The sequence below is a fragment of the Aulostomus chinensis genome, chromosome 24, assembly GCF_037954235.1.
Source record: "Aulostomus chinensis isolate RoL2024-O1b breed Wild chromosome 24, RoL_Achi_v1.0, whole genome shotgun sequence".
Lineage (NCBI taxonomy): Eukaryota > Metazoa > Chordata > Actinopteri > Syngnathiformes > Aulostomidae > Aulostomus > Aulostomus chinensis.
This window is the reverse complement of record NC_141343.1, coordinates 14,730,576-14,756,253: the sequence shown is the minus strand read 5'-3', so window position 1 is coordinate 14,756,253 and position 25,678 is coordinate 14,730,576. Positions and strand designations below refer to the sequence as shown.

At 42.4% G+C, this 25,678-nt stretch overlaps 2 protein-coding genes across 7 annotated transcripts in view; both read left to right on the top strand.

Annotated features, from left to right (window-relative positions):
• LOC147238823 (phosphatidylinositol-binding clathrin assembly protein) overlaps positions 1-15,438 on the top strand; it is a 79,413-nt gene extending 63,975 nt beyond the window's left edge. For 5 of the 6 annotated variants that reach the window (XM_086197864.1, XM_086197862.1, XM_086197860.1 and 2 more), the window contains 7 exons: positions 814-954; positions 1,098-1,128; positions 2,488-2,620; positions 5,675-5,698; positions 9,496-9,552; positions 9,915-10,031; positions 10,407-15,438. In XM_086197864.1, coding sequence (XP_086053990.1) covers positions 814-954; positions 1,098-1,128; positions 2,488-2,620; positions 5,675-5,698; positions 9,496-9,552; positions 9,915-10,031; positions 10,407-10,421 — 518 coding nt within the window. In that variant the 3' untranslated portion in view covers positions 10,422-15,438. The remainder of the gene's footprint in view (positions 1-813; positions 955-1,097; positions 1,129-2,487; positions 2,621-5,674; positions 5,699-9,495; positions 9,553-9,914; positions 10,032-10,406) is intronic. The other variant, XM_086197861.1, reaches the window with a different exon arrangement.
• Positions 15,439-17,034: 1,596 nt separating this feature from the next.
• Positions 17,035-25,582, top strand: LOC147238822 (cysteine and histidine-rich domain-containing protein 1). The gene is made up of 11 exons (XM_086197866.1): positions 17,035-17,578; positions 18,124-18,173; positions 18,258-18,314; positions 19,245-19,399; positions 19,500-19,603; positions 20,632-20,684; positions 21,434-21,504; positions 21,641-21,743; positions 21,849-21,968; positions 24,287-24,349; positions 24,430-25,582. Exons 1-11 carry the CDS (start codon positions 17,515-17,517, stop codon positions 24,853-24,855), a joined length of 1,266 nt encoding a protein of 421 aa, XP_086053992.1. The 5' UTR covers positions 17,035-17,514; the 3' UTR covers positions 24,856-25,582.
• Positions 25,583-25,678: the final 96 nt, after the last annotated feature.

Sequence of the window (25,678 nt, the reverse complement as noted above, 5' to 3'; positions counted from 1 at the left end):
CCTTTTGATACACTTGGTTTTAAAATGTGCCTTTGGCAGTCAGATTAGAATCAGGCAGCACCAGTAGAGGCCAAGTTTTGCACATCAAATAGAAGCACAGACACTCGTGTAGAAATTGGCCGGTGACGCTACTTTGCCTCTACGCAAGTCACCATTTATGTCTGAGAGCAAACGCTTCATCCGTCATTTATCCGGTTTTGTGGGTCGTGCGCTGAAAGTTGAGTGATAGGAGTTTAACAAATGTGAGAAGAGAAGCCCAAGCAAAATCTCCTGAAGTACAGTGAGTGAACTCAGTATTAGTAGGTTGCTACTTCGCTTCTCTTGACAGTACGAGTGTGAACAACCACCACATCGCATCAACTGCGTTCCTATCAACGGATTTGGATGGATTTTGAAGTGTTATAGCAGAAAAGGTTGTCGGTAGAGTTTTTATCTTTTATTGAGGTGGTTTTTGATGTTTTTTTTGTTTGTTTTTCTCAAGGAGTAAGAGACGGAAACGCTAAAGTCCGATCAATTCTGAGGTGGTGAATCTTGGACTAAACGTGGCCTATACCGCCATCTTCTGACAGAAACATGCACTAAATCACGTGGTTCATTCGCTCCAAGCCACTTCGAGGAAACGACTGAAACTTGCATTTCTAAAATTGGCCTAAATTTGGCTTCAGGTGGATTTGACGCTGTCCCCAGTCAGTCGCACCCCGGGCACACATTTGATCCACTTGTGATGCGATGACCCGGCGACAGTTTAAACCAAGTGTGAACAGGAGCTAAAGTTTTGCGTGAAGCTCATCCGCATTTACGTCTCCGCTCCAGGTTTCGATGCTCTCGGAGACCTGTTGAAGCCGACGGTTCCCACACACAACGCACCTCCTCCTCCTCCTCAAATGGCCATCCATCCTGGAGGAAAGCTGCTAGCCAACGACCTCGACTCCTCTCTGGCCAACCTTGTGGGCAGTGAGTGAAACACCTACACGGACCGGAGAGAAACAAACTTCCACTCTCTATTCACACATTTATGTAACACAACACTCAAACTTCTGTGCATTTCTTCCCGGTTTATCTCTGATCACTCCTTCTCTGCGTCTATCCGTCCTCAGATCTGCAGTTCGGTGGTACCCCAGCCAAGAAGTAAGTGCCGGACTCGAGTTGGTGCCTTTGTAACTTTCCCTCAAAGTCCAGGATGCAGGATTTATACTCCTCTTTGTACTGTTGCCAGCAGTTCTACCTGCTACCACTTCATTTGCATTCCCTCAAATCAAGACAGAACCATGATTTGGAGTTCTGTTTGAGGTAGAGACTGTGAGATGGGTGGCCTTCAATCAAATATAACAGAATCGTGTGTGGCAACAACTTCAACTTGTTCAGCATGTACAACTCCAAATACTCATACAAATAAGTAAGCAGTACAATAAGTACATTCATAAAGGTATCGCCTAAAAGTCTGTAGACCTCTTTGAATTAGTGCACTAAGAATTAAAGGATACAAATCTGCTCTCTCTGCACATCTCGCCTAGACGGATCCACTAGCAACAAGGACAAGCATAGACAAACAACACAAGGCTGTTTGTATCTTGTATTTATGTACATTCTGTATATCCAGTACATGTTGATGTAGCTTCAATGTATACAGTATCAGTAATAAGTTGGAGATGAATCGTCTTCAGTGAAATGAGACCTAACCCTAAAAACTGTGTTAAATCATGAATGCATGTCCTTGTGGACGCCAGCGTCGTCGTGTGATCACAAATCACACCACAGCAGTGGTTTGTACGCTGGTGCAGTTACAGCGGTGGAACACTAGCGGGCGTTGGGGTCGTTTAAGCGGTGAAAGCTGAAATCGAGCAAATCATTTTAGAGTTGAAGCTAAAAACTGGTACATTAACAGCAGTGTGGTTTGTATGAAGCCCAGAAGAGCTGAGACCAGCCTCATGAAGCCAAGTGCTGTTTCTAGGGAGGCTCACATCTGGACGTTGCTACTTTTGCCATAAACTACAGCGTTGATTCGTCACAGAAGTATAAATCAGGCAACACAGGAAGTGGGCGAGTCCTCCTCGCCTGGAATATTTCTACACTTTTCAGAACAAACAAACCAAACACTGCAGATTAGAGTTTCTAGGCAGTCCAGCGTTTCTCAACCTGTCTAAAACAAAACCAGGGGTTTAAAAGGTGTCAAAATATGTCCACACAATACTGTTGTTGTACAATCATTCAGCGGCCGATTGGCTCAGGTTCCACCGCAATAACAGCTGAAGGGCCGCCCAAGGAGACGGCCCTCATTCTGATTCACATTTCTGCAAAAGTTTTAAAATTCATGTTCGGACTCTCTGGGAAAGTAACGTGAAGAAAGAAAGATCTGCAAGATCAGACTTTCTCTGTTGTTAGCCTTCCAAGAAGAGATTTCTGAGAATGTTTTGGGAAATTGGGTTTGGAAGGTAGAAATGCAGCAGAGGAACCAGAAATCCTGAGGTTTTGATCTTGCGTCTCCAGGCCAGAGATGCAGTGGAACCAGCCTGGAGAGAAGAAGCTGACTGGGGGACAGAACTGGCAGAATAAGACCATGTCCACCACACAGTGGAGCCCGGCACCCATGGCCCCACAGCCCATGCCTGTACCACACGTGGTAAGGTCACGGCAGCAGGCACGCTGCATGTTCCCCCATGTCATCTTGCTTCCTAGAAAACTTGAAACTGATTTTGGCCAAAATTCTGATGTGCAGTAACACTTTGTACCCACCAAGTTAATTCCTAAGGTTGGACCCAAAAAAAGGGCCAGACAGGCCCAAAAAACACAAGCCGTTAAATGATCTGGTAGGGCTTTAGCTCCTGCGGCTAAATGGAACACAGTTCAAAAGACAAAAGTAAAACAAACGACCCGAAGAATCTTTTTAAGTGCAGTTGAAAAAAAGAATAAAAACTAAAATATTCTCTTAAGAACAGCAAATGGAACCATTTACTGGCAGAATTATCAGTTCTACTAGTACTTGCAGTCAAAAACGATCCAGAAAAGGAACATTTTATCTGGCGTTCAGCAGCTAAGACAGCCGATGAGCTAGTTGGCTAACACTAGCATTAGCAAGCTAGATTAGCAAGTAAGATGGCACTCACATTGCAGCAGTTAAGAGTAAGGCCTTTCTGAGTTGTGATTAGGAAATTATAGCCTACCATAAATCAAACTTACCCCTGAAAATCGAGTAGGTTGCAACAGCGTTTGGAGAGTTGCCCTCAGCCAGGTCCGTCAAGGTGACACTCCTTGTTTAGGGTAAAGCGGAAGATCTTTTTTCTCAAGAACCTTTTCCCTTCAGTTTATTCCTAAGTGAAAGGGAAAGAGAAACGTTAAGACAATCCTCCTGAGATTGTTTAGTAAATGCAGGCTTTTCTTAAATTTCCTCTTCGACTAACAACATAATTACACACTTAAGAGGAAATTTGTTCTTAAGATAGTTTTGTGAATCCGTCCTTTGGTTAGAGAGAAGTAAAAGGCTACAATTAGCCCAACAAGCAGCTTCCTGCTTCTGTGTGGACTTACTGTACCATCATGATTGGGCTCAGACACTTCTTACTGTACATTGAGGTTGAACTGGACACATTTTTGGCCCAGCGTCCGTTTTTGTTTTTACCCCTCAATTAAAACAGTGACTGCTTGGGTTTCTGGCCTTCCAAGAAATGACTGCAATGAAAAAGGCTGAAGTTGAATTCAACCAGAATAAACTGATTCATTTAGGTGTCTCTAGCCTTTAAAAAGCCAACTGGATCGAAATGTATTTCAATATTCCAGCTGCATATTCCACGTTTGATAGAACCTTGGATTGGATTTTCGGAATTACGCTCATTAGCTTTCCCCGTTGGGAGTGAGATGAGAAGATCAATAACCCACTCATGACGGTGTTAAATATAGGGCTCCAGCCAGGATCCGGCTCGCTGAGCTCAGCATAAAACAGCAGCAGGAAGCCTGCCTGCGCTCGAAGGGTTGAGCTCACCGGCAACTCTACAACTCACAAACAAGCACCAGAGGGTTTCGTCTCAACCGAGGGTCGAAGCCAACAGCAAGGAACCGTTGTGCGACAGTTCCTTGCCAGGCTGGATTGTATAAAAAGAGTACAGGAGGTCGCGTTTGTCGCTGAGACTAAAATGACCAAATGTTACAACTTATCCCTTTAACCTATTTAAACCGAGAAATGTTGTATCTTTGTATAAACCTCCTCAAACCTGAGGGGTTTTGATTTCTATGTATATCTGCGATCGTTCTTTCCAAGATAACCTTTACTTTCCTGCCTCTGCAGCAGACGGTCCTGACTTGAGAAACTCTCTGGTTGTCTGCAAAACGCGATCGTCACAGCGACATTAAACCGCCAAATTTTTTTCAGTTCATCATCGCGTCCCAGTGGACACGGGTGTCAAACGTTAAGACAGTCCCTCAAGGCGTCTCTGAGAGCTTCTCATCGCGTGAGGTGACCTTTGACCACCGATATCTATTAAGTTCATTCTGAAGTCCAAGTGAACGTTTGTGACGGGTCAGAAAGAATTCCTTCGAGGTTTCATGTGATGTGACTTCAAGCTTTAACCAAATCTGTGGCATTCATCCCCGCGTCCTAGTGGACGTTGGTGTCAAATTTCCAAACCCTCCAGGTCTCCTTTTAGATGTCGCCTTGACATCACCTGACAGATACGTCAGGTGACGGTGACTTTTGACTCTAGCAGCGGCTGATGTCAGCACAGAGGCAGGAAATACAAAGAAATGCATTTGGTATTTTATTAAAAATCAATAAGTGACACCTTAAATGAGGCTGAAGTTGCCTCGGCTCCCACAGGGAGGACCGCGCACATGTGGTGTCAGGTCTAGAGGGCTTAACTGGGAATCACCTGAGGTACTTTAGAGGGTACTTTAGATATAAAATACTTCAACTTGATCCTAAATATCATTATAAAATACTGCAGACACTTTTTAATAAAGATCTAGACTTGAACTGGAATGTGAATGTTTGGTGTTTTGCTGTGTCCTGTAGAAAGATGGAAGCAGAGTGTGTGTGTGTGTGTGTGTGTGTGTGTGTGTGTGTGTGTGTGTGTGTGTGTGTGTGTGTGTGTGTCCTGATCTTGGCAGCTCCTGATTGTCCTCCTGATCTCTGGACTGCAGTTTTTGGCTGACGAGGACAAACTGTCACTAACCCTCTACTTCCTCTGTTTCTGTCTCTCTTCAATATCCATCATTTCTCTCTCTTTCTATCTCTCTCTCCCTTGTTGCCCCCCCCCCCGCTGCTGTCATTCCCTCTGATCCCTCCTTCCCGTCCCGCTCGTCCTCCTCATGCATTTCATCTTCCGTCTGTTTTGCACGGTCATCCACTCGTCTTCCTTCCCCTCTTTTGCTTGTGTTCATTTTTATCGCATCTTTTCTTGCGTTGTCATCTGCTCATCCTGTTTTCGTTTCACCACCTTTGACATCTGACTGTCCATATTTTTGACCCCTACTTTTCTTTTCGCTCGTTCCATTTCCCTCGTTTGTATCTGTTCTTTTTTTTCGGACTGGTGATTTGCTGTCCCCTCCCCTCATTCCCTATTGATTTTCTAACATTTCTTCATCAAATCCCATCGTTCATCTCTTCTTTCACCTTCATGTCCCCTCTCTCTTTATGGTTGTCAATCCATCTTTTGTCCTTCTTCCTTGTTGCGTCCTGATGCAGAATGGAATGTTCTATACTAGTTATGTAAGTACTTATCCCTGTTTAGTAAAACCAAATAACGTCTAATATGTGCTAGCAAAACCTTCCTCTCACTACCTCTCGGTTTCTTCCTCTCTCTCTGTCCTCCTTTTCTTTCTTTGGAAACACCTTCGTAAAATATTACGTTCTTTCCCAAGTCCCCCCCCCCCCCCCCCCCCACACACACACACACACACAAATCACCCTTTAACCCCTTCTTGATGTTCATGACTTATGTAAGCACCAGTGATTCTCAAAAGTCAGTCCTGCATTCGCTCACTCAAAACGTCCCGTCTCCTGGTACAGGATACGTCTGCTTCAGGGATGTCGCATTTATGAAATGAAACTAAAAATCAGTTCTTTTAAGATTCACATCTTAGGAACAAATTAGTTTGGTCCTGAAGGTCTTTTTAATACAACCGAATTCCTAACTTGGTGCCAAATGCTGGCAGACTAAGTAGATGAAGGGGATGTGATGTTTATAGCTGCCTTGCAGGCTCTTTGACTCTCACAGGTGACAAAGTCCCCGACTTAACGAGCTCACTGACACTGAACATGCGCGTCTTTGTCCTGACTAAGAAAACATGTCATCTCTTATATAAAAAAGAAACAACCAGAAGGACGCCAGATCGAGTGTGTATCTCTGCCAAGACCAGTGCTATGGTTAACTCAGCTCCCCATAAACGTCATGGGTTCTTACTTGTGCCCCCCTTCCACCAGGCGTCATGAAAGCTGCCCTTCTGAAGTGATCTGACTGATGGTCACGCCAAGAGGGTAAACGCCTTCCAATGCCCGTTGAATGCTGTCGTTCGTGACCGTTTGAAACCCAGACCACTGGGACACCAGGTTGTAGAGAACGAGTACTCCAGCAGAATGGGTGTGTACAAGGCAGCTAGAAATACCGCGTTGACCTTCGACCCTAAAAATTGTATGCAGTTTGGCTTCAAGTCCCAGTGGACATTTCTGCCAGATTTGAAGGAATTCCCTCGAGGGTTCTTGAGGTATCTCAGTAATGTGAGGTGACCTTTGACTACCAAAGTTTTGTAGTTCATCCTCAAGTCCCAGTGGGAATTTGTGCCAAATTAGGAAAGTTCCCTCAAGGTTTTCCTGAGATGTAACATTAATGACAACAGGACAGACGTAGTGCGTGTATGAGGTGACCTTGACCTTTGACCACCAAATTCCCCCTGAGAGATCACATCAATGACAACGGGACAGAAACGACCTGTGTGACCTTTGATCACGAAATCTTCTCAATTCGTCCTTGAGTCCCAGTGAACATCTGTAACAATTTGAAGACATTCCTTGAGATGAGCTGATCTTCACAATCAGTTTTGAACTTCACCTTCATGTCCCAGTGGACATTTGCCGTGAATGTGATGAAATTCCCTCAAGGTGTTACTGAGATATAACAAACGTGGCACAACCTGGAAACATAAATGTGCGCTGCACCTGCGAGTTTACCCAAATGCCAGGCAACCACCCCCCCCCCCCAAAAAAAACAACAAAAACACAACCGCACGCGCAATGCAGTGGCTGCACCCTGTTGAAGAAGTGGAAGCAGTCTGTCAACCCACGTCTCAGATTTACGCCAAAATCTACGATGTAGTGAAGATTTCTGCTCTCCAGCGGCACAAACTTGGCAGAGCCTTTTTCTTGCTTCACCTTCTCTTAACCTGGCAGGTCAATTGAGGTCAGAAGTCTGACTGCGAGAGAGAGAGAGACCTTTCGAGGCAGCTAACAAAGGGAATAGCGAAAGTTCAACCTTGAATGACTGGAGATGGATGGAAATGGGGAGAAAATATACATAAAGCGAGGTTGGATGAAAGATGTCGAGAATAAAATGAAAAACCGTGCATGCTGGGAGGTTGACAGTCCTCGGACAGAAAGACTGATAGACTGAAATAACAGCAGAGGAGGGGTACGGCAGACAGAAACAGACGGATGAATTTAAAGCAGCATGGCGAGGACACCGACAGCTGGGCTGAAGACAAATAGACGAAAAGACCCATAGAGAAGGTTTGCTGGTGCATAAAAGATCCCTCACCTTCTGCTGTTTTTCTTCTCATGATATTCAGAATCTTGAAATGTGGCCTTCATTCATTACGCAGTCAAACCTGTTTCAGCGCGGTGAAGTCGGTTTCGTCACATTTCCAAACGCCAAACCCACGACGTGTTCGCCGAGTGAGACATTAGAACATTAAGCGGATATCATTTTTGCGTCCTCACCTCCTTGGCTGACGATCGACCTGCGCAGCAGTGCTCCCTGGAGGTTAGACTTAAAGAATGAATACCTGATCGATCGCATCGATTGACTTCCCTGATACGGTCATCGGTTCACATCTCAAACTGTTGTTTTGCTTCATCAACCTTAAAATACTTAAATACTTAAATGTGTTATTCCGTTTAACTCCACCTCTTCCCACAGCTGTGGGCGGGGCCAAAGAGCACTGACAGGGAAGCTCGTTTAGCTCTCATTCGTCACTTCTAGTGAAGTGAGTGCAGTCGTAGCGTGGAGGACTGAGATGGTGGGAGTTTTAGTGAAACCAGAGTTGTTCTAGCGAGCTTTGGGAACATTGACACGTGCTTCTGGTGATGAAACTGGTTCCTAACAATTGTGATACTTCAATCAATAAAGCATTAATAAATTCTCTTAAATATAAAGAAGAAATTTACCAATTCGCGGGTTGAGTGTTGGCTTTGAATTCGCAGGTTTTTCAGGACCAGGAGGGCGGATTTGCTCTCATGACTATCAGCTGCCTTTAGCCGCGCTGGTGTCATTTTGATCAATAAGTCATTTATTTATAGAAGCTCAGAAGTTCTACCTCCACCAACATTAGTCTTTGTCACAAGTATTTGAACAACATTTGAGGGATCATTACGCAAAATATGTGTTTATGCATATATTTCAAGTTGGTTTTAGTAAAGTGACAGTTGTCTCATTTACAAAGACGGATTCAGCAGCGTCTATCTGCAAGCTGCTTTTTTCTCCTTCAGGCTGACAACAGAGTCGACATTCATAATTTGTGACTGCAGCAAATATTGAACATTTATGTGCAACAGGGAAGAAAGTCAAACTGGCACTGTGCTGGAACATCTAGCAGGCGTTCCCTTGGAGGAATGCCGACCTTTATTTATGTTTGAGAGAGGTTGTCTGCATCTCTACAAACAGAAAGACTGCAGGCGGTGGAGAACTCCTCTGGCACCTGTTAATATTAACACTAGTGTTGTCGAGGCTGTGGTGGAGGTGCCCTGCATCTTCACCTCTCCTCTGCTAAACCGACTCTCCTCCAGGACGTTCACATCCATAAATTACCGAACCTGTCGAGCAGGAATCTACAGCTCTGATGCAGATATGCGTGGCTGGTAAACGATTGCTACAAATGGCCCATCACGTTGCATTTGTGGCCCATTCAGCCGTAGTGAATTTGATTTGTGAAGTAAGGAGGGCAGGGCTAAATGCTGTCCTATTGAGCCACCTCTTTTAAAGCTGCGGTAATGATCGCTCCCAGTGGGACTCCACTAAGTACCTCAGCATTGTTGTGGACACAATTTATCTGCATTAAATACATTCTGCTCGTACACAGTTGACGGTGCTTATTTTATTTATCGTCTCAGACGCGGGTGTTTCTAGTACTAGCGGCGTGTGTCAGAGCTCCTGTTGGGGAGTGTTCTTCTGATACAGCAGCATTCCACCGGCTCTCAGAAGCAATAAATGTCTGACCCAGGTGTGTTGTGTTATGTTGGCAGCCACTTCTGCTTTTTTAACCTTTTCTACGGTTCTTGCCTTTCTTCCGCTGCAGGCTCCAGCTCCCATGGCTTTCCCCATGACTACACCGCAAGTGCCTGTGTATGGAATGGTGAGGGTACACAGTACAACATATCCAGGCAGACTTTCCCAAAAGGCACATAATACTAGTCTTTCAGGTAGTTTTCAACCTGTTATCTTTATGCCAGAGTAGAAAAGAAAACGCCCTGGTTTGTTTGTGAGACACTCGTCTTCGTTGCAGCCATGTTGGGAAAATAACTTCGGGGCCAAACGAGGCTCGAATCTGGACACTTGTGCGAGTATTTGTAAACTAGCTAGCGTTGAGTTTGTTCTTGACAAAGGGGTAGTGGAAAGGCCAACATGGTTCCATCAAGCTAGATTTAGTAAAGTTTGCAATTTATTTTTCATCTTTGTCCACATCTTTTGTATATTGTCATCTTGTCCAATGTCCAGGTCCCTCCCCAGATGGGTCAGATGGGTGGGGTACCAGTGATGGCTCCTCAGCCAATGATGTACAACCAGCCTGTTCTCAGATCCACTAACCCCTTCGCACCCATGCCCGGAGCCCAGGTGAGAACCCTTACACACTTAGTAAGCTTTTATGTGGCATTTTGTTGCCAACGTGAAGCATGATGTTAGTTCTGGTGATGTCGAATTTCATTCATCCGGTGTAGCGTTACGTTAGCACAACGTTAGCTTTATACTGCCAATGATTGCATTTATGCTTCACAAATCATTAAATTGGTGAAGACAGTTTTGCATTTATGGTCACCATCTCATTTTTGGCAGTAATCCCGAACACAGTGAGATGCCAACTTCCAGGTTGGACTAAACTCCAAGACGTCTCATGTTAAACCTTTGATTCATCCTTCGTGCCAGTGGTGTTTCTGTTGAAGTGTTGCGATGACCAAACAAAGTTCTCAGTCTTTTTCTCTGCTTGTTTAGATGCAGTTTATGTAATCCAGTCGGGGGGAAGCCGAGTGCCAAAAGCGACAAACAAACAGCAAAAGAAAACACACATGAGGGCAATCGGATGGACGGAGGAATGACTCGATGGAGCTGACATGGCAGAAAGAGAGACAGACGACTAGATAACCAACCAAAAAACATGATGAGAAGAGGAGGAGACCTAACAAAGGGCAGAGGGATGGAGGGGGCGTGGTCATCCTGCTGTCTGAAACAACTCCTTGCAGACCTGTGTGTGTGTGTGTGTGTGTGTGTGTGTTGCTTTTTCTGTTCTATGTGTTAAATCCTATCGATAGAGTGATGTTTCAGGAGAGGGAATACGGATGAGAGCGATGGCAGGGAACCAACGAGGGGATCGAGGAAATCCTACCTCTGGTTCTGCTGTGAGAGTTTGCTGCAGCATTAGCTTTATTTCATACTGGTGCTATTTTGTCCCCTCTGGGTTTCCGTCTGCCTGTATCGGCATCTGGGAGCGCTCGGGATCGGACAAGTGTTTGTTCAGTGTGTGTGGAGGTGTGTTAATGTGTGGCACTCAAATGTGTGTGTGTGTGTGTGTGTGTGTGTGTGTCTACGCATGGGAGTTGTTTCAGCCTTGCGACCGTCTCCATCCCCTCCCTCACCTGCTCGCCATGGCGGTGTGAGAGATTCAGAGGCAAAGTCTGCCTTCATTTTCAGGCCTGTTGGGAAATACTGTTCTGTGTGTTTTCTCCTGAATGGCTTCTCCAGCAGTTTATTGAACCATTTGTTGATGAGTTCCCTGAAGTATTTGTTACTCACTGTGTTAATTTCCTCCAGACATGCACAGAGATAGACGACCTACTTCATACTAGCATGGTGCGCAGGTATCAATATTACCTGGACAAACAGGTTTCTTTGCTCATAGTTAGAGCTGCAACAAGTCATGGATAAACTGACCCACAGAGATTTACTCTCCAACTTGTCCAGGTTCATACGGACATGAAAAATCTGAATAAGTTATGTAATTTGCAGGTTCCAGACTCTTAAAGGTAAGAATTTGCGACCTTTTTCATTATTGCTCCACCTTGTGGCTGTTACGGAAATGACATCACATGACTTGAGTCCTTAAGTGTATCCAGCCAGGGTGTCGTGAGGCTGCGACACATCCACCATGCTAGCATGCAGTAGCTGTCAAGACGGCCTGTTTAAGGTTCAAATAAGTTCGTCGGGGGTCACAAACATTGGGAAAATTGCGCACAATACCCCCCCCCCCCCCCCCGTGACAAACACCACTCATCTCAGTGGAATTCATTGATTTTACCGCCAAATGTTTGATTTGAAATGATCAGGCCTTTCTTTGGTAAGGCGTGATGCTGACGTTTGGCAACTTTTGCTGCCACTACTCTCAGAGTGGAAAACGACACACATTTGTATGTTTTTATTGCTAAAGAGGTCACAGAGAGTTGAGTTGCGTCATAACTTTGTGTTCTTACCTGGATGACCTGTGAAATATCTCCTCGTGTTCTAATCAGCACAACCGGATTCAAAGGTCCACCACGTTTCCGTTCGGAGCAGCAGGTTATTACGTGCCAGCGAGCGAGAGTCTCACGTTGCTGAATCTAAATTACATTGCACTGAATCAAAGTGAGTGGCTTTAAGTGCGTCTGCACCGGGAGCCAAACGACACTGAACTTTTGGCATCATTCTGGCTCTGTGGAAAATTTTTGGGGAGTTCTTGTGAAAAAGGTCTTGGCCGTTCCTCAGCCAAAGCATCCATTGCCATGACTGTTGGTAGATTTGAGGCGTGATGCATTTTCATGTGTTTTCTATGTATTTCCATTGAGGGCTATTTCTGAAGGTCTCATAATAATAATGTCAAAGAATCATCCTTGTTTGAGTTTGTCAAATCAAGTTTTGTTGCAAAATGCACATGCAAGAGTTTTGCACTGATGCGACTATCCTGCCGTAGTAGCCAGCTTCCCTGGCGTTGATGTCGGAAGATTTGAATTGTAGATAGTTTGGGGTTTCATGCGTTTGTCTAATCTACCAGCCACTTTAGCGGGGAACATCTTCCTGCAAGTCAAACTTTTTTTGTAACCCCAGTCCAGCGTCTACGTCCAAACCATCAGTGAAAGTCCGGTCGTGTCGCCCCTTCTGCTGTGAAGACTCTTGCTTTAGTTTCTGTCTAGTTGGTCTCTCGCTAGAATGCTTTTTAGCCTGCTTTGTCACTGTTTGATATGTGTAGATATGTACAAATAATGACCAGTTTCTGTCTCAAGTGTCGGCTCACACCTCTCACTGTTGGCTAGGTATTGCTCTTGGACGCTTCTTGTCGCAGTCTTGTGTTAGTGCTAGACTCTCTTCACCGTATCCTCTTCATAGAAGACCTCCTGCCGTAGGTTTCCCACCTTGTCCTCCTCTGCCAGTGTCTAGTAACTGTAGCTCTACTATCTCTCTTGGTGTCTCTGTCTTTTAGCTGTAGACGAAACCTTCGGGGAGGGGAGGGCTTTCCAACTCAGGCCTCGTGGTTGGCTTTTTTCTAGCTTTTAGTACGCACTTTCTCTTCGCTGTTAGCATCGGCCCAGTGTCTGGTAGATCCGGTCCTTGTGTTTGTTGGCCATCTATGCCTCCCATAATGATGTCAGCAGCCTATAAACCATCTCCGATTGGATGAGGACCACAAATCACGTGATCCAGGTGACAAGCAGGAAGCTTTGTTGCTTATACGAGAAACGCAGCACTTTTCTAGAACAGCACAAGCTCTTGTGGGACATTTGTCAAGTGACATTTGTCAAACTAGGCCTGGGTGATCAGATCATTGCGACAGTTGGACTCTTCGCGGCGTGGAAATGCATCAAATATGCTACGCGTGCTTCCTCTATGGTTATCATGAGACAGCCAATCATTTAAAAGTTTTGGTTGGTTTGTGAACAAAAACTGTTCCAGCAGTGTTTCTAGTGCCTCTAGTACCTAGGGTGGTTCTAGTACCATTTGCCTCAAAGCACCCTATGCATACTTGGATGTTCAGTGCACACCAGGCAGTTAGGTACCAGATCAACAGCCGTATATGTTGGCGTGGATGTGCGTTCCGTGTAACGATCCAATCAGTCAAACGACTCACCAAGGGGATTGGGACACATATCTTTAAGTAAGATGGCGACCGACTGCGCCCTTGACCAGGACGTGTACGGCAGAGAGGTCGGATCTGAGTTTAGGTTCAGTTAGGTTTAGGTTCAAATTAGCACTGCGTTTTACCTCTTAGGTTCAGACTGTGATGGACAACAGCAGAAGCCAGAAACTTACAGTGGGGAAATAGTCGATTGAAACAAAAGCCCAAAAATAAAGTTCGCTCCCGTTTTAAACGTAGGTCATAATTATCACCGCCGATGGCTAGCATGACATCGGCGGTATCGCCCAGGCCTAGCTTACACTGATCGCCTTTGGCAACCAGCTGTTGTGCAGGGATCCTCTTCAATTTTTGAGAAATTAAAACTAATATTGTAGCAGTTACACAAAAATCCTCTTTATTAAAGTTTCATCTTCACTTTACTGAGGGCAGACACCCCACCAAAGGTCCAAACTGGAACTCTTTCTCTGCGGCGTCAAAACATTTGCCTAATTCATTCTTGTGCTGTGGCACCTTAATGAGTTCTAGTCGTTGTTCTTTATTTTCTCCGACAGTTTTCGTACCCCCTAATCTGTTGTGGTTAATTGAAAGAGAAGTCGTTCGCGTGATTCTGATCTGGGATCAGGTCTTGACTGAACTGGCTCTTTTTGAGGAAAATGCTCAAAAATGGTAAATGCATGAGAGAATAACAGTTCCGTACTTGGAGGAACACCGTTGAAGAACGTTCCCTCAAATTACAATATTTGCCTTGTAGAGTAGAAGTACACCTGTGGATGAACAGAAAGGGTACATCTGTACATTTTCACTTACTGGTACCTCAGTGTTTGAGTGTGTCAGGATACTAAAATGAGACAGAATGTTGTTTTTCTGGTGCAAAAACCATAAAAAAATCGCTTTTTAGGGTAAAACCTTGACCCCTGAGCTTCTTTGATTTCAAGCTAAATCTTACTTTCCCGTCTTTGCATGGAAGCGTTTGTCGCGACGAGATTATAAAAGGCTCCTGTTCTGGATTGCTGGGGGAGACGTTGATGTGACTGCCAGTAATTATTCCAGCTTCGTCGTGGTGGGGAGTTTTGGTTTCACCCAGGAGGAAGTTGTCCCTCTACACTCTTCGTACTGAATACTGTGAGTTTCCCAACACGGCCACTTCTTTTCTGGTGTTTTTCCATTTAGGGACCTCTAACGTTTCACACGGTCAGGTTCCGACAAACTCCTGGTCTCAACTTTAAATGCCTCTCTGCGTCGTTGTAGCATGATTCTAGGTAAAGATGGATAAACCGTGATGTCATACTGTTCTCTGCTGAGGCCAAATGTATCCGTCGTTCAGAGAGCCATCCTTCTCTCTCTTTCTTGGGTCAGTGAGTGCATGGTTGTATCGTTGTTTCTTGTCCTTTATTTCATTTTTAACCCCCCCCCCCCAAGAAAAGCATGACAGTGATGATAATGATGATTAAACTCTCCAGTTGTCTGTTTTACGGTCAGTCAGGCCTCCAGACGAGGCAGAGATGGATTCTTGACCGGTCATTAGCCGTCCGTGACAGCGGCGTCTGAATCCATCGATGATCCACTGTAGCAACCCCCCACCCCTCACCCTAACCCCCCCCCCCCCCCCCCCAAGATGTCACACTTGCAGCACGCGCCCTCAACAACAGGGACTCTTTGGAGTGTGGCGCCATCTTTTGGCTGTTGCGAGCAGCTGCAGGGTTGATTCAGAGCCCGCTGGATGAAATTAAAGAAGCGGAGAAGCTGCTGAACAGACGCATCTCCTGATTTCATCAGTGAGGTTCGATCAAAAAGGCGCACGTTCTGTTGTTTTTTTTTTTCTTTCTACATCTGTGGTTTTTTTTTTGTAAGAACCCTCGGATTGCTGCCTCACTATCGTGTATATAGAGAATCCACCCAGTCTCAACTCAGAGCTTACATACATACATACTCTCATAATCTGCAGTTATTTTCATTTACTCTTTATTTATCTGAACATGAAACGATATTAGTGCTATTGCAGCAGTATTTAGGTATGATTACTACTCAGTGGGGTCGGGCTAAACAGATTTGGAGGGCTGCAGACGTCCCCGTACATCAGGATCAGCCATGAATTCTCAATGATGCCAAACGTTTTTTGAGCAGAGAAAACCTTTTAATTTCCGTCTTCTCTGTGTCCCCCCGTCTCTTTGTACATTTTTTTTCTATTTATTTAAAGCAGAAATATATGGATTGTATCAAGCATGGAAAAGCAAACAAATGTTACAGTCAACAACAACAACAAAAAAAATCACAGGCTTTTATTTTACAGCAGTATATTTGTCTATTCTTGAAATTGTTTTCTCTCTTTTTTTTTTTTTGGAAGAAATAAAAAGTCATTTTCCATTCCTACACGTTTGTGTGTTTCCTTCGGTGTCGAGAGGAATTGATCACAGCAACGTTCCGAAGAGGCTCAGGTGATCTTGGAATGTCGACAACTTTTAACTCCAATAATCAGAAGTACAAGTAACTTTCTGGAGGTGCCGGGATGGAACGCGGTTAGAACAATAACATGTATGTTCCTCATTTTTCGTAAATCTATAACCTTCAGGGTTTATACGTGTATTAAAAAAAAAAAAAAAAAAAAAAAACTGGAAAAGACACAACATAAATTTTTTTTTAAATAAAAAACAAAGCAAAATACTTTCCAGGTCATAAAATCTACAAAAGCAAAGAAAACTTTGAACAACTTTAACAACATAACAAAGGATGTCGAGTTAACGACTTGGGTAGCGAAGAGAAGTTTTCAGATTCACAAATTTGATTTGATCACGATTGGAAAAAAAGTGTGATTGCGATTCTCGTTTTTTTTTTTTTTTTTACTTTCAAATTCAACCGAAAAACGGTGGATTCTGCAAGTACATTTTTTCCAGTGATAAAAAAAACGATTTTTAAAAGAGAAAATATTAAAGCTCAGAGGGTGAATTTTGAAGAGGTAGTTTAGTTGTAGAAGAACTTGTCACCTCAGCGTTACTTCACTTATTAAAAGTTAATAAAACCATTATCATCCAGTCATGTGACCGTTTAAGTAAACAGTCTGAAAAATGTATTTTTTTTATGGATACAAATTAGCTCATTAGCCCTGAGTGAGACACTAGTTCTCTATTTTTCAACATTAATATGTGTGGAACATCTGCATAGAACGCTTAAGAGAAGCAATATTCGGTTATTTAGCTCTCTTGTTGCGTCTTAGCGTGCGTTTGCTCGCACACTTAAAAAAAAAAAAAGTTCTTGAGGCAAATCATCATGCGGTTCAATATAAGTATTAATGTCTCGTCACGCTAGCCACCTGCTAGCTAGCAAGCTTACAGGGTGGCCTTCTGTTAGCCATGAGAGAGAGGCTCATGTGGAACATGGACATGGAACAGTACAGAGACAGGAACAGGACCAAGAACCATCGTGATCCTGTTAGCTAGCGCTCTGTTTCTTTTGCTAGCACACTGTTGCTAACACTGTAGCGTTTGTTAGCCTGGTTTTCGTACCCTGTTGCTCCTGATGAGTAGCCTGTAGTTCAATAAAGAATCAGTTCATTCACGAATCCTAAAAACGTCCTGTGAACTTTAAAACTATAATTAATTAGTTTGGAACGTTTTGGTGGTGAAACCCTCAGGAGAAGTAAACCGTGGTTTGGTATCAAATGGGTCCAGTAGTGGTCAGGTATGGCGGCGGCGGCGGCGGCTTGTGACAGCTGACACTCACCAGTTGGAATGCCCCCCCCCCCAGATAACTTCTGACAGCTGTAAATAGAGAGCGGAGGGAGGTGAAGAGCTATTTATAACAGCCCTTCAGCTGCCGGCGAGAGTCGCTCTTCCTCCTCTCCTGAAGGCTCTCCCCATTTTCTGGCTCCTCTCCTCTCCAGGAGAAATTTCTAGAGACCTCAAGTCATCGTCTATATGAGCAGGAGACGCTGGAGGGGCTGAGCTGAGATCAGTCAGGACTAGAGAAAGAGAAGAAGAGGAGGAGGAAGAGGAAGAAGCCAACATGGCTCTGGTGTGTTACAACAAAGGCTGTGGGCAGACGTTTGATGGCGACAAGAACAAAGATGGTGAGATCCTCCTGCAGCGCTGACTCGGACTTGTGCTTCGACTCACACCGTTCTTGGTTGGTTTAACCAAAAAAATAAGCTCGTCCACTTCTTTCAACGGTTGTTTTCTGAATCAGGTTTAGTGACTAATTTTTCGTTGGTGGTAGAGAACAATTCTTAACCCAATACTAGAAACACATCAGCAGGAAACTTTGGTTAGTAACTGAAGTTTCTCTCAAACCTGGAACAGTCGCTCTTCTGTCCAGATTCATTTGTTGCTTTCATGTGTGAAAAATTAATCAGGAAACCAGATTAATAGTCTTGAATAAAAAGTAAAGAATAAAGGGGGGGAGTTTTATTGTGTGTGAGGAAGTGACACTTTGAGCTAGCAAACTAGCTTAGCACACATCAGCATGTTAACCCACATGTCTCTGGAGTTTCCTTATATGGGACACACACACACACACACACACACACACACACACCAGCTGTTCTGTTGAAGTGTGTGTGTGTGTGTGTGTGTGTGTGTGTGTGTGTACACCAATAGTGTCTTTTCTTTCCCACAGATTCCTGCGTCTTCCATCCAGGAATTCCCATCTTCCATGACGCACTGAAGGTGAATCAAACTTTTCCGATTGGTGCCACAAAATGGAATCAAGGGTCAGGATAAAGCTTGAATTCCTGCGTTCCTTCTGTTCAGGGTTGGTCCTGCTGCAAGAAGAGGACGACGGACTTCTCTGAGTTCCTCTCCATCGTGGTAACAGCTACGTTAGCATAGGTGGATCGTAGCCATTGTGCTGGGAAATGTTGGAGGAAATCAGCATTAAGTGAAACTTTCTTTCTTATTTTTAAAAAGGGATGGAAATATTCAGATGCTTTGATAAAACTCTAATCAAGAAGTAAAAGTATTGACAATGAAGTAGTGAACTTGGCAAAAGAAAAAACTGTGAGGAAAAGAGACGATAAGTTTGGGGGACTTGGTGGCGCTCAAGTTAGCTTGATTATACAGCGAGTTTTTAGGGAAGTACCTGGAATAAAGTACATGTTTAACATGAGCTGAAGATATTTTAAGGATTTGCTACAGAATAAAATTCATCATTTAATATGACACTCAGAAATAATGAAGCTTTTAAGTTTGCTAACAAGTGGCTAAAACAGAAGATGCTAGTTGGGGCGACGTTGAAGTCATAGGGCTGTGGTGTAGCTCTTTAGTAGCGTAATGTTGGCTTCGTAACGATTGATACGCACAAGGACCAGCTTAGCGCGAGCTAGCTTAGCCCAGTGACTGGTGGTGGGTGGGAAGCGCAAGCATATCTCAGGTTCTTCAGCAACGTTTTGATGTTCTAACAGGTGGTTCAGATGGGCCGCGAGCCAACTAGCTAAACCAAGCTAATGGGCTACGAGTGAGACAACAGGCATTTACAGGGTTTCATGTTTATCCCCCATTTTTAGTTGTTAAAAACCAGACAAAATCAGCCTCACCCCTCGCAAATGTGATATAAATATTCAACCATGTTCTTGTCATCCATCAAGAACCAAGCATGTAAACTGACTCAGGTATGCTGCTCATATGTGGCTCAAAGCTTAGCTTCGTGTCTTCATGGAGATTTGGGCTAATTTATATCGTCTGATTAAAAATGAACATCCAGAAGCTTTAGTTTCTTACGCTTGTTCTTTCTTTGTATAGGGTTGCACCCGTGGGCGCCACAGTAACGAGAAGCCGCATGTGCCACTGGTCCCGGAGGTGACATCAGATAAAAGTGGAGTAAAACACACCAACAGCCAGGAGATCATCTACCAGGGGCCCAAATCTGCTGAGAAGCTGCAGAAAGAGAGACCCTGGTGAGAGCCGGTTCACCGCGTCAGCTCTCATTCAGGTCAAAGTTCCCTACGGTGCTTAGTGTGTGTGTGCGTGTGTGTGTGTGCGTGTGTGTGTGCGCAGCTCAGACGAGCCCAAGACCAAGCTGCCACACAAAGTGTCTGCATCGCTGGCTCAGGTGTTGGAGAAACTGGACATCAGCAAAAGAGCAGAGAACGAGAACAAAGGTATGAAAGATATCACATATTACTGTACATTTATAAATACACAAAGTACATTTGTAAATATACAAAATATGACTGTAAATTTATATATATATATATATATATATGTATATATATGTGTACATGAATACCATGTATTTACAAGGTAGAGCAACATTGTTCTACTTTATCTTGTGTTCTTGCTGCTACTGAATATCTTCGCCCTTTTCTGACTAATCAGGTCGTCTCAAATGAAATAAAAATTCTTTTTGTTGGATGTTTTTCTAATCTTCCAATCACTTTCAACAAGAGATCTTCATCTTTAAAAAGAAGATAAAAAACAAACAACTCTTAATCTTTGAAAGTACTTGAAAGAATGCTAATTGTGAGTAACGACAGAGAAAACGACTCCAACGAGTAAGGACAAACAATTTCCTTTGCACTGAGAAGAATTAAAAGTTGTTCGTATTGTTTATACACTTCCATTCATTTCCAAAATATTCGTCTGTGGACTTCAATCTTTAGAAAGGATTGAAAACATAAACAAATACCCCTGAAGTGGGAAATATTTGAAAGAAATTCATTTGTATCCCAATCCAAAAACAAACAGACAAACTCAAAGGGAAAACCACTTTAATTTGCAGTAAAAAAATATTCAATATTTTTCAAATACTTCTCCTGCTTTGATTCCTTTTACAAACGTGTGTTGTTGTTATGAACATTTCTCTTCGGGAAAGAATTTTTGTTTTGTTTTCACAAAACATTCGATGTCAGAAAAGTGACAACTTGATGAAGATTGCAAACGTTTGTATGCTGGTGTGTGTGTGTGTGTGTGTGTGTGTGTGTGTGTGTGTGTGTGTGTCTTTTCTTATGAATCAATACAATAACATAGATCACTCTTGTTGTCATTCTTTTGTAATGATCTCTGTCTTATTAAAAAAAACACATTTACTAACAATTTGGTCAAAACATAGAAGCAGAATTCATCTTCTGACTCATGAATACCAGAAAATGACTGCAAGTTTTTCTCCTTTTACATTGTAAAACAACAGAGAGTCAAAGTGTGATGCCGGGGACGCGATGCAAGAACGCCGGATGCAAAACAGTAAGAGTGCATGTGTGTGAGTGTGTGCGCGTGAGACTCAGACTGCAGCAGATCTAAGCTTGTGAAGACCTCCATCTAGTGGTGAAAGATGGTAACAATGACAACTTGAATGCTCAACTAACGCACTGAAATGGTAGAGCAGATCTTCCTGACACCACAGACCTTTGTGGCCAAGAAACGAAGAGTGGGACGCACTTTTACATTTTTATTAGTTTATATAAATAGATAAGGCAGGAGGTGGAGCAGTGGTCAGCACTGTGGCCCCCAGCTAGAAGGTTGTGGGTGGAGCCCCAGCTGGAGCACAGGGTCTTTCTGTGTGAGTCTGCATGTTCTCCCTGTTCCTGCTGGGTTCTCTCTGGTACTCCAGCTTCCTCCCACAGTCCAAAGACATCAAGAGGGACCAGGTTAATCCAGACTCTAAATTGACCGTAGGCGTGGCTGGGAGAGCCAATGGTTGTCTGTCTAGATGTGTTGGCCCCCCATATATATATATATATATATATATATATATATATATATATATATATATATATATATATATATATATATATATATATATATATATATATATATATATATATATATATATATATATATATAATAATGTATGGATTACATAAATAAAACAAATATGATGGTTTGTGTCATGACTGCTGGTGAACCTTCTCATGTCAGTGACTTTGCCAGCAGAAAAACGAGGAGAAGCTCTTGTGATACATCATTGATTGTCACTGTCTTTGTGTATTGAGGTCTACCAAGGCCCAGAAACAGACCTGGAGGTCTGCACCCACCACCCTGGAGGACCCGTCTTCCATGAGGGGTAACATTAAAAACCAGGGTCGTACACGGGAAAGCAGAAAACACCACATCAGAGTTGTTGTGTAATCTTCTGAGACGCATAATCTAAAATGTAAAAGAAAGATCTGGCAGATGGACTGTTGTCTGTCTCTCTTCAGGTATAAATACTGGAGCTGCTGCTGCATCAAGACCATCGACTTCAATGCTTTCCTGGACCAGAAGGGCTGCACTACAGGGAAGCACCGATGGGTGCAAACACAGGTAGCACACAAACAGCAAGAGCGAAATCGACGACTGGGCTTTAAATTACAAAAAACTCCAGAACAAAAATGATCCGTTTCAACCAGTTGTTTTGTGTGTTTACAGGACAAGAAGAAGGTGGCGTGTCGACATGACTGGCACCAGACGGGAAAGAATGTTGTCATAACCATCTACGCCAAAAACGCGCAACCAGAGTTTTGCAGTATAGAAGCGAACCGGACGGTGGTGAGTGTTACACACCCATGTGGGCCAGATGCAGAACCAGTTCTAAGATTGAGATGTATGAGATCTGAGTTGTACGTATGGATGAATGTATGTACACACTATACAAACATTCATACATACAAGTGTATATCAGACATACAAACATTCATACATCCAAAGATACATATGCACATACATACGTTGAAGATACATACATAAATAGATTCACACACATACATTCAAACATACATGCAAAAAAATACATATAAACATAGATACGCACATATTTATGGATCCATAAACACATACATACCTGCATGTACGTACATATGTATGTATACATAAAAATACAAACACACATAGGAATGAATATATGTTTGGACAGATGAATGTATATATGTATGTAAGTTTATGTGATGTATGTATGTATTGATGAATATACATATGTATATATTTTATATGTAATGTATGTATGATTGTTCACGTGTATGTGCAAAGTATTATGTGTGATGTATATATGTATGGATGGATGAATGAATGTATGTGTGATATATGTATGTAATAATGTATGCATGAATAAATGTATGTATATTTGGACAGATGAATGTATGTATGTTTGTAACTATGTGTGATGTATGAATGTATATCTGGACAGATGGAGGTATCTATGTTTGGAAAAATGTTTGTATATATATTTGACAGATGAATGTATGTATGTGTGATGTTTGTATGTATGGATGAATGGATGTATGAATGTTTTGATGCATGTATGTATACATGTATGTTTGAACAGATATGTGTTTTTATATATGAATGATGTATGTATGTTTGAGTGTATATATGTAGGTATGCATGTATGTTTGGATAGATGAATGTATGTATGTATGTATGTATGTGTGATGCATGTATGTGTTGATGTATGTTTGTATGGATGACTGTATGTATATATGGACAGATGTATGTATGTTTGAACAGATAAATGTATGCATGTATGTTTGGACAAATGAATGTATGTAAGTATGTATGTATGTGTGATGTATGTATGTTTGGATGGATGTATGAATTTTTGGATGTATGAATGTATTCATGTATGTTTGGAGTGATGAATGTATGTATGTATGTTTTGACGGACGTATGCATGCATGTATGTATATATGAGGGATGTATGTATGTTTGGGTGTGTATGCATGTATGTTTGGACAGATGAATGTGTGTGTATATATATATATATATATATATATATATATATATATATATATATATATATATATATATATATATATATATATATGGATTTAAATATATTTGGACGAATGTATGTGTCTATGTATGTACGTTTGGAAAATGTATGCAGAACGCACAACCAGAGTTTTGCTTGATGACTCATGTTTGTATGTAAGTATGTGTGATGTATGTATGTATGTATGTTTGTATGGAGTGATGAATGTATTTACATATGTTTGGAGGGATGAAAGTATGTGTATGTATGTTTTGATTGATGTAGGTATATATGTATGTTTGAACATGTGTATGTATGTGTGATATATGTATGTAATAATGTATGTGTATATGTTTGCACAGATGAATGCATGTGTTTAAGTATGTGTGATGTATGTGTGTATGAGTTATGCATGTATGTTTGAGTGTATATGTGTCTATGCATGTATGTTTGGACGGATGAATGAATGTGTGTGTGTATATATATATATATATATATATATGGGTGCGTGAACTGATTGTGTATTGTTTGCATGTACATATGTCTGCATGCATGTATATGTGTATATATATACACGTACATACACATATACATATGTGCAGTATCCATCTATGTATGTAGGTTTGGCTGGATGAATGTTGGTTTATTTTGACTGGATTAATGAATGTATGTATATATATTTAGACAGATGTATATATGTTCTATGGATGTATTTATGGATGTGTGTATGAATTTATGTTGTTTGTATGGATGAATACATGTAAGTAATAATAAACATACAAAAATATATACATACATTCATATATGTACACGTATGTATGTATGTTCGGATGGATGAATACATGTACGTATTTATAAACACAAAAATATATACATACATTCATATATGTACATGTATGTTTGGATGGATAAATGTATGTATGTATATATGTATGAATGTATTTTTGGATGAATGAATGTATTTATGAGTGTATAAACATACAAACATATGTGTACATGTAATCATCTCAATGGAGGCACATTTGTTTATGCTAAAGCAAGTCTGTCCAGCTAGCCATCTTAGCTAACCCATTTTCAGTACTTGGGTCTACTCACCAAGATTGTTTTCTACTCTCTTTAGCTCTCCTGTCTGATCCATTTTGAAAACGATAAGATCTTCAAGAGAGAATTCCACCTGTGGGGCGTGAGTACCTGCTAAATACGCTCAAGTGTTCAACCTCTTTCAGGATTTTTGTCACTGTTAACCTTTCTCTCTATCCTCAGGTCATCACTGTCAAACAGTCCTCTGTCAACATGGTCCCATCCAAAGTAGAGGTCACCCTTCACAAGGCTGACCAGGTGGCCTGGGGCAAACTAGAGGACCCGACGTACAAACCTGAGCTGGAGCCTGTGGAAGACCCGGCAGAGAGCGAAGATTTGCACCAGCCGAACTGGGATATAGACGATGATGACATCAGCGACTCGGATGACGACTGGGCAAATGCCACAGCGCCAAAAGAGCAGAAGGACAATGACAAACAGAAAAAGAGAGAGGAAGAGATGCAGAACATGAAGAGGAAAGAGGTAGAGGAAGAGATGAAGAGGGTGATGGAGGAGAAGATGAAGGCTGAGGAGGAGAAGAAGCTAGAGGAGCAGAGGAGGCAGGAAGAGGAGGAGGAGGGATACGAGGACATGCCTGAACTAGAGTAGCATCACCACTTCACTTGGCCTGAATGCAGGAACAAACCATTTTTGTAATCAATAAAACAAAGAAGTTTCATTGCTCCAAACCAACATGAATGCTGCTAACTGGTTCTTCTAGCAAACACTCCAGCCGCTCGGTGCCTTTTCATTTGACGCTCACCATCTTCCCTTGTCTTTCTGTCGTCCACAAAGTTGTTCAGAATAAGACAGATATTTCAGTGTTTGAAAGAAGATGTTGATCTGCTGTTGACTTTCACCACATGGATGATGGATGAGATCATGCAGGACTGACCTCAGCTCACACTGGTGATGTGGCGTCCCCAGGTCACATGACATGGAAGTTGCATAAAAATGCAGAATCTTGCACTGAAATATTATCATCAAATACAGAAGGCAATAAAAAGAAGGCGTGTCAATCAATTCCACTCAGACTAACAACTTTTGCTGATATGGAGTCCTGAGGTCATTCAATATGTAAGCTGTTGGAAAATGGGAAAGAAAACAACAATAAACAAACACTGAATTTTGCTGTATGAAAAAAGTGATGCTGCAAAAAAAATAATACAATCACATAAAGGAGGCAATGAAATGGAACAAAAAGTGTCATCTATTTATAGTCTAGCATGACTAACTAGTGCCGATTCAGATCCCTCAGTCAGTCGGAACAGAAGCTACCGAAAGAAGAACAGGCCAACATGTCAACACCGTTGTCACACCTCAATAAATCATTTGAACTCCAATAATCTGTGCTCAGCTTCTTGTTGTTATGCACTGCACACCATGACACAAGATGACATAAATATGTATGTATACAATATAGATTTATGTA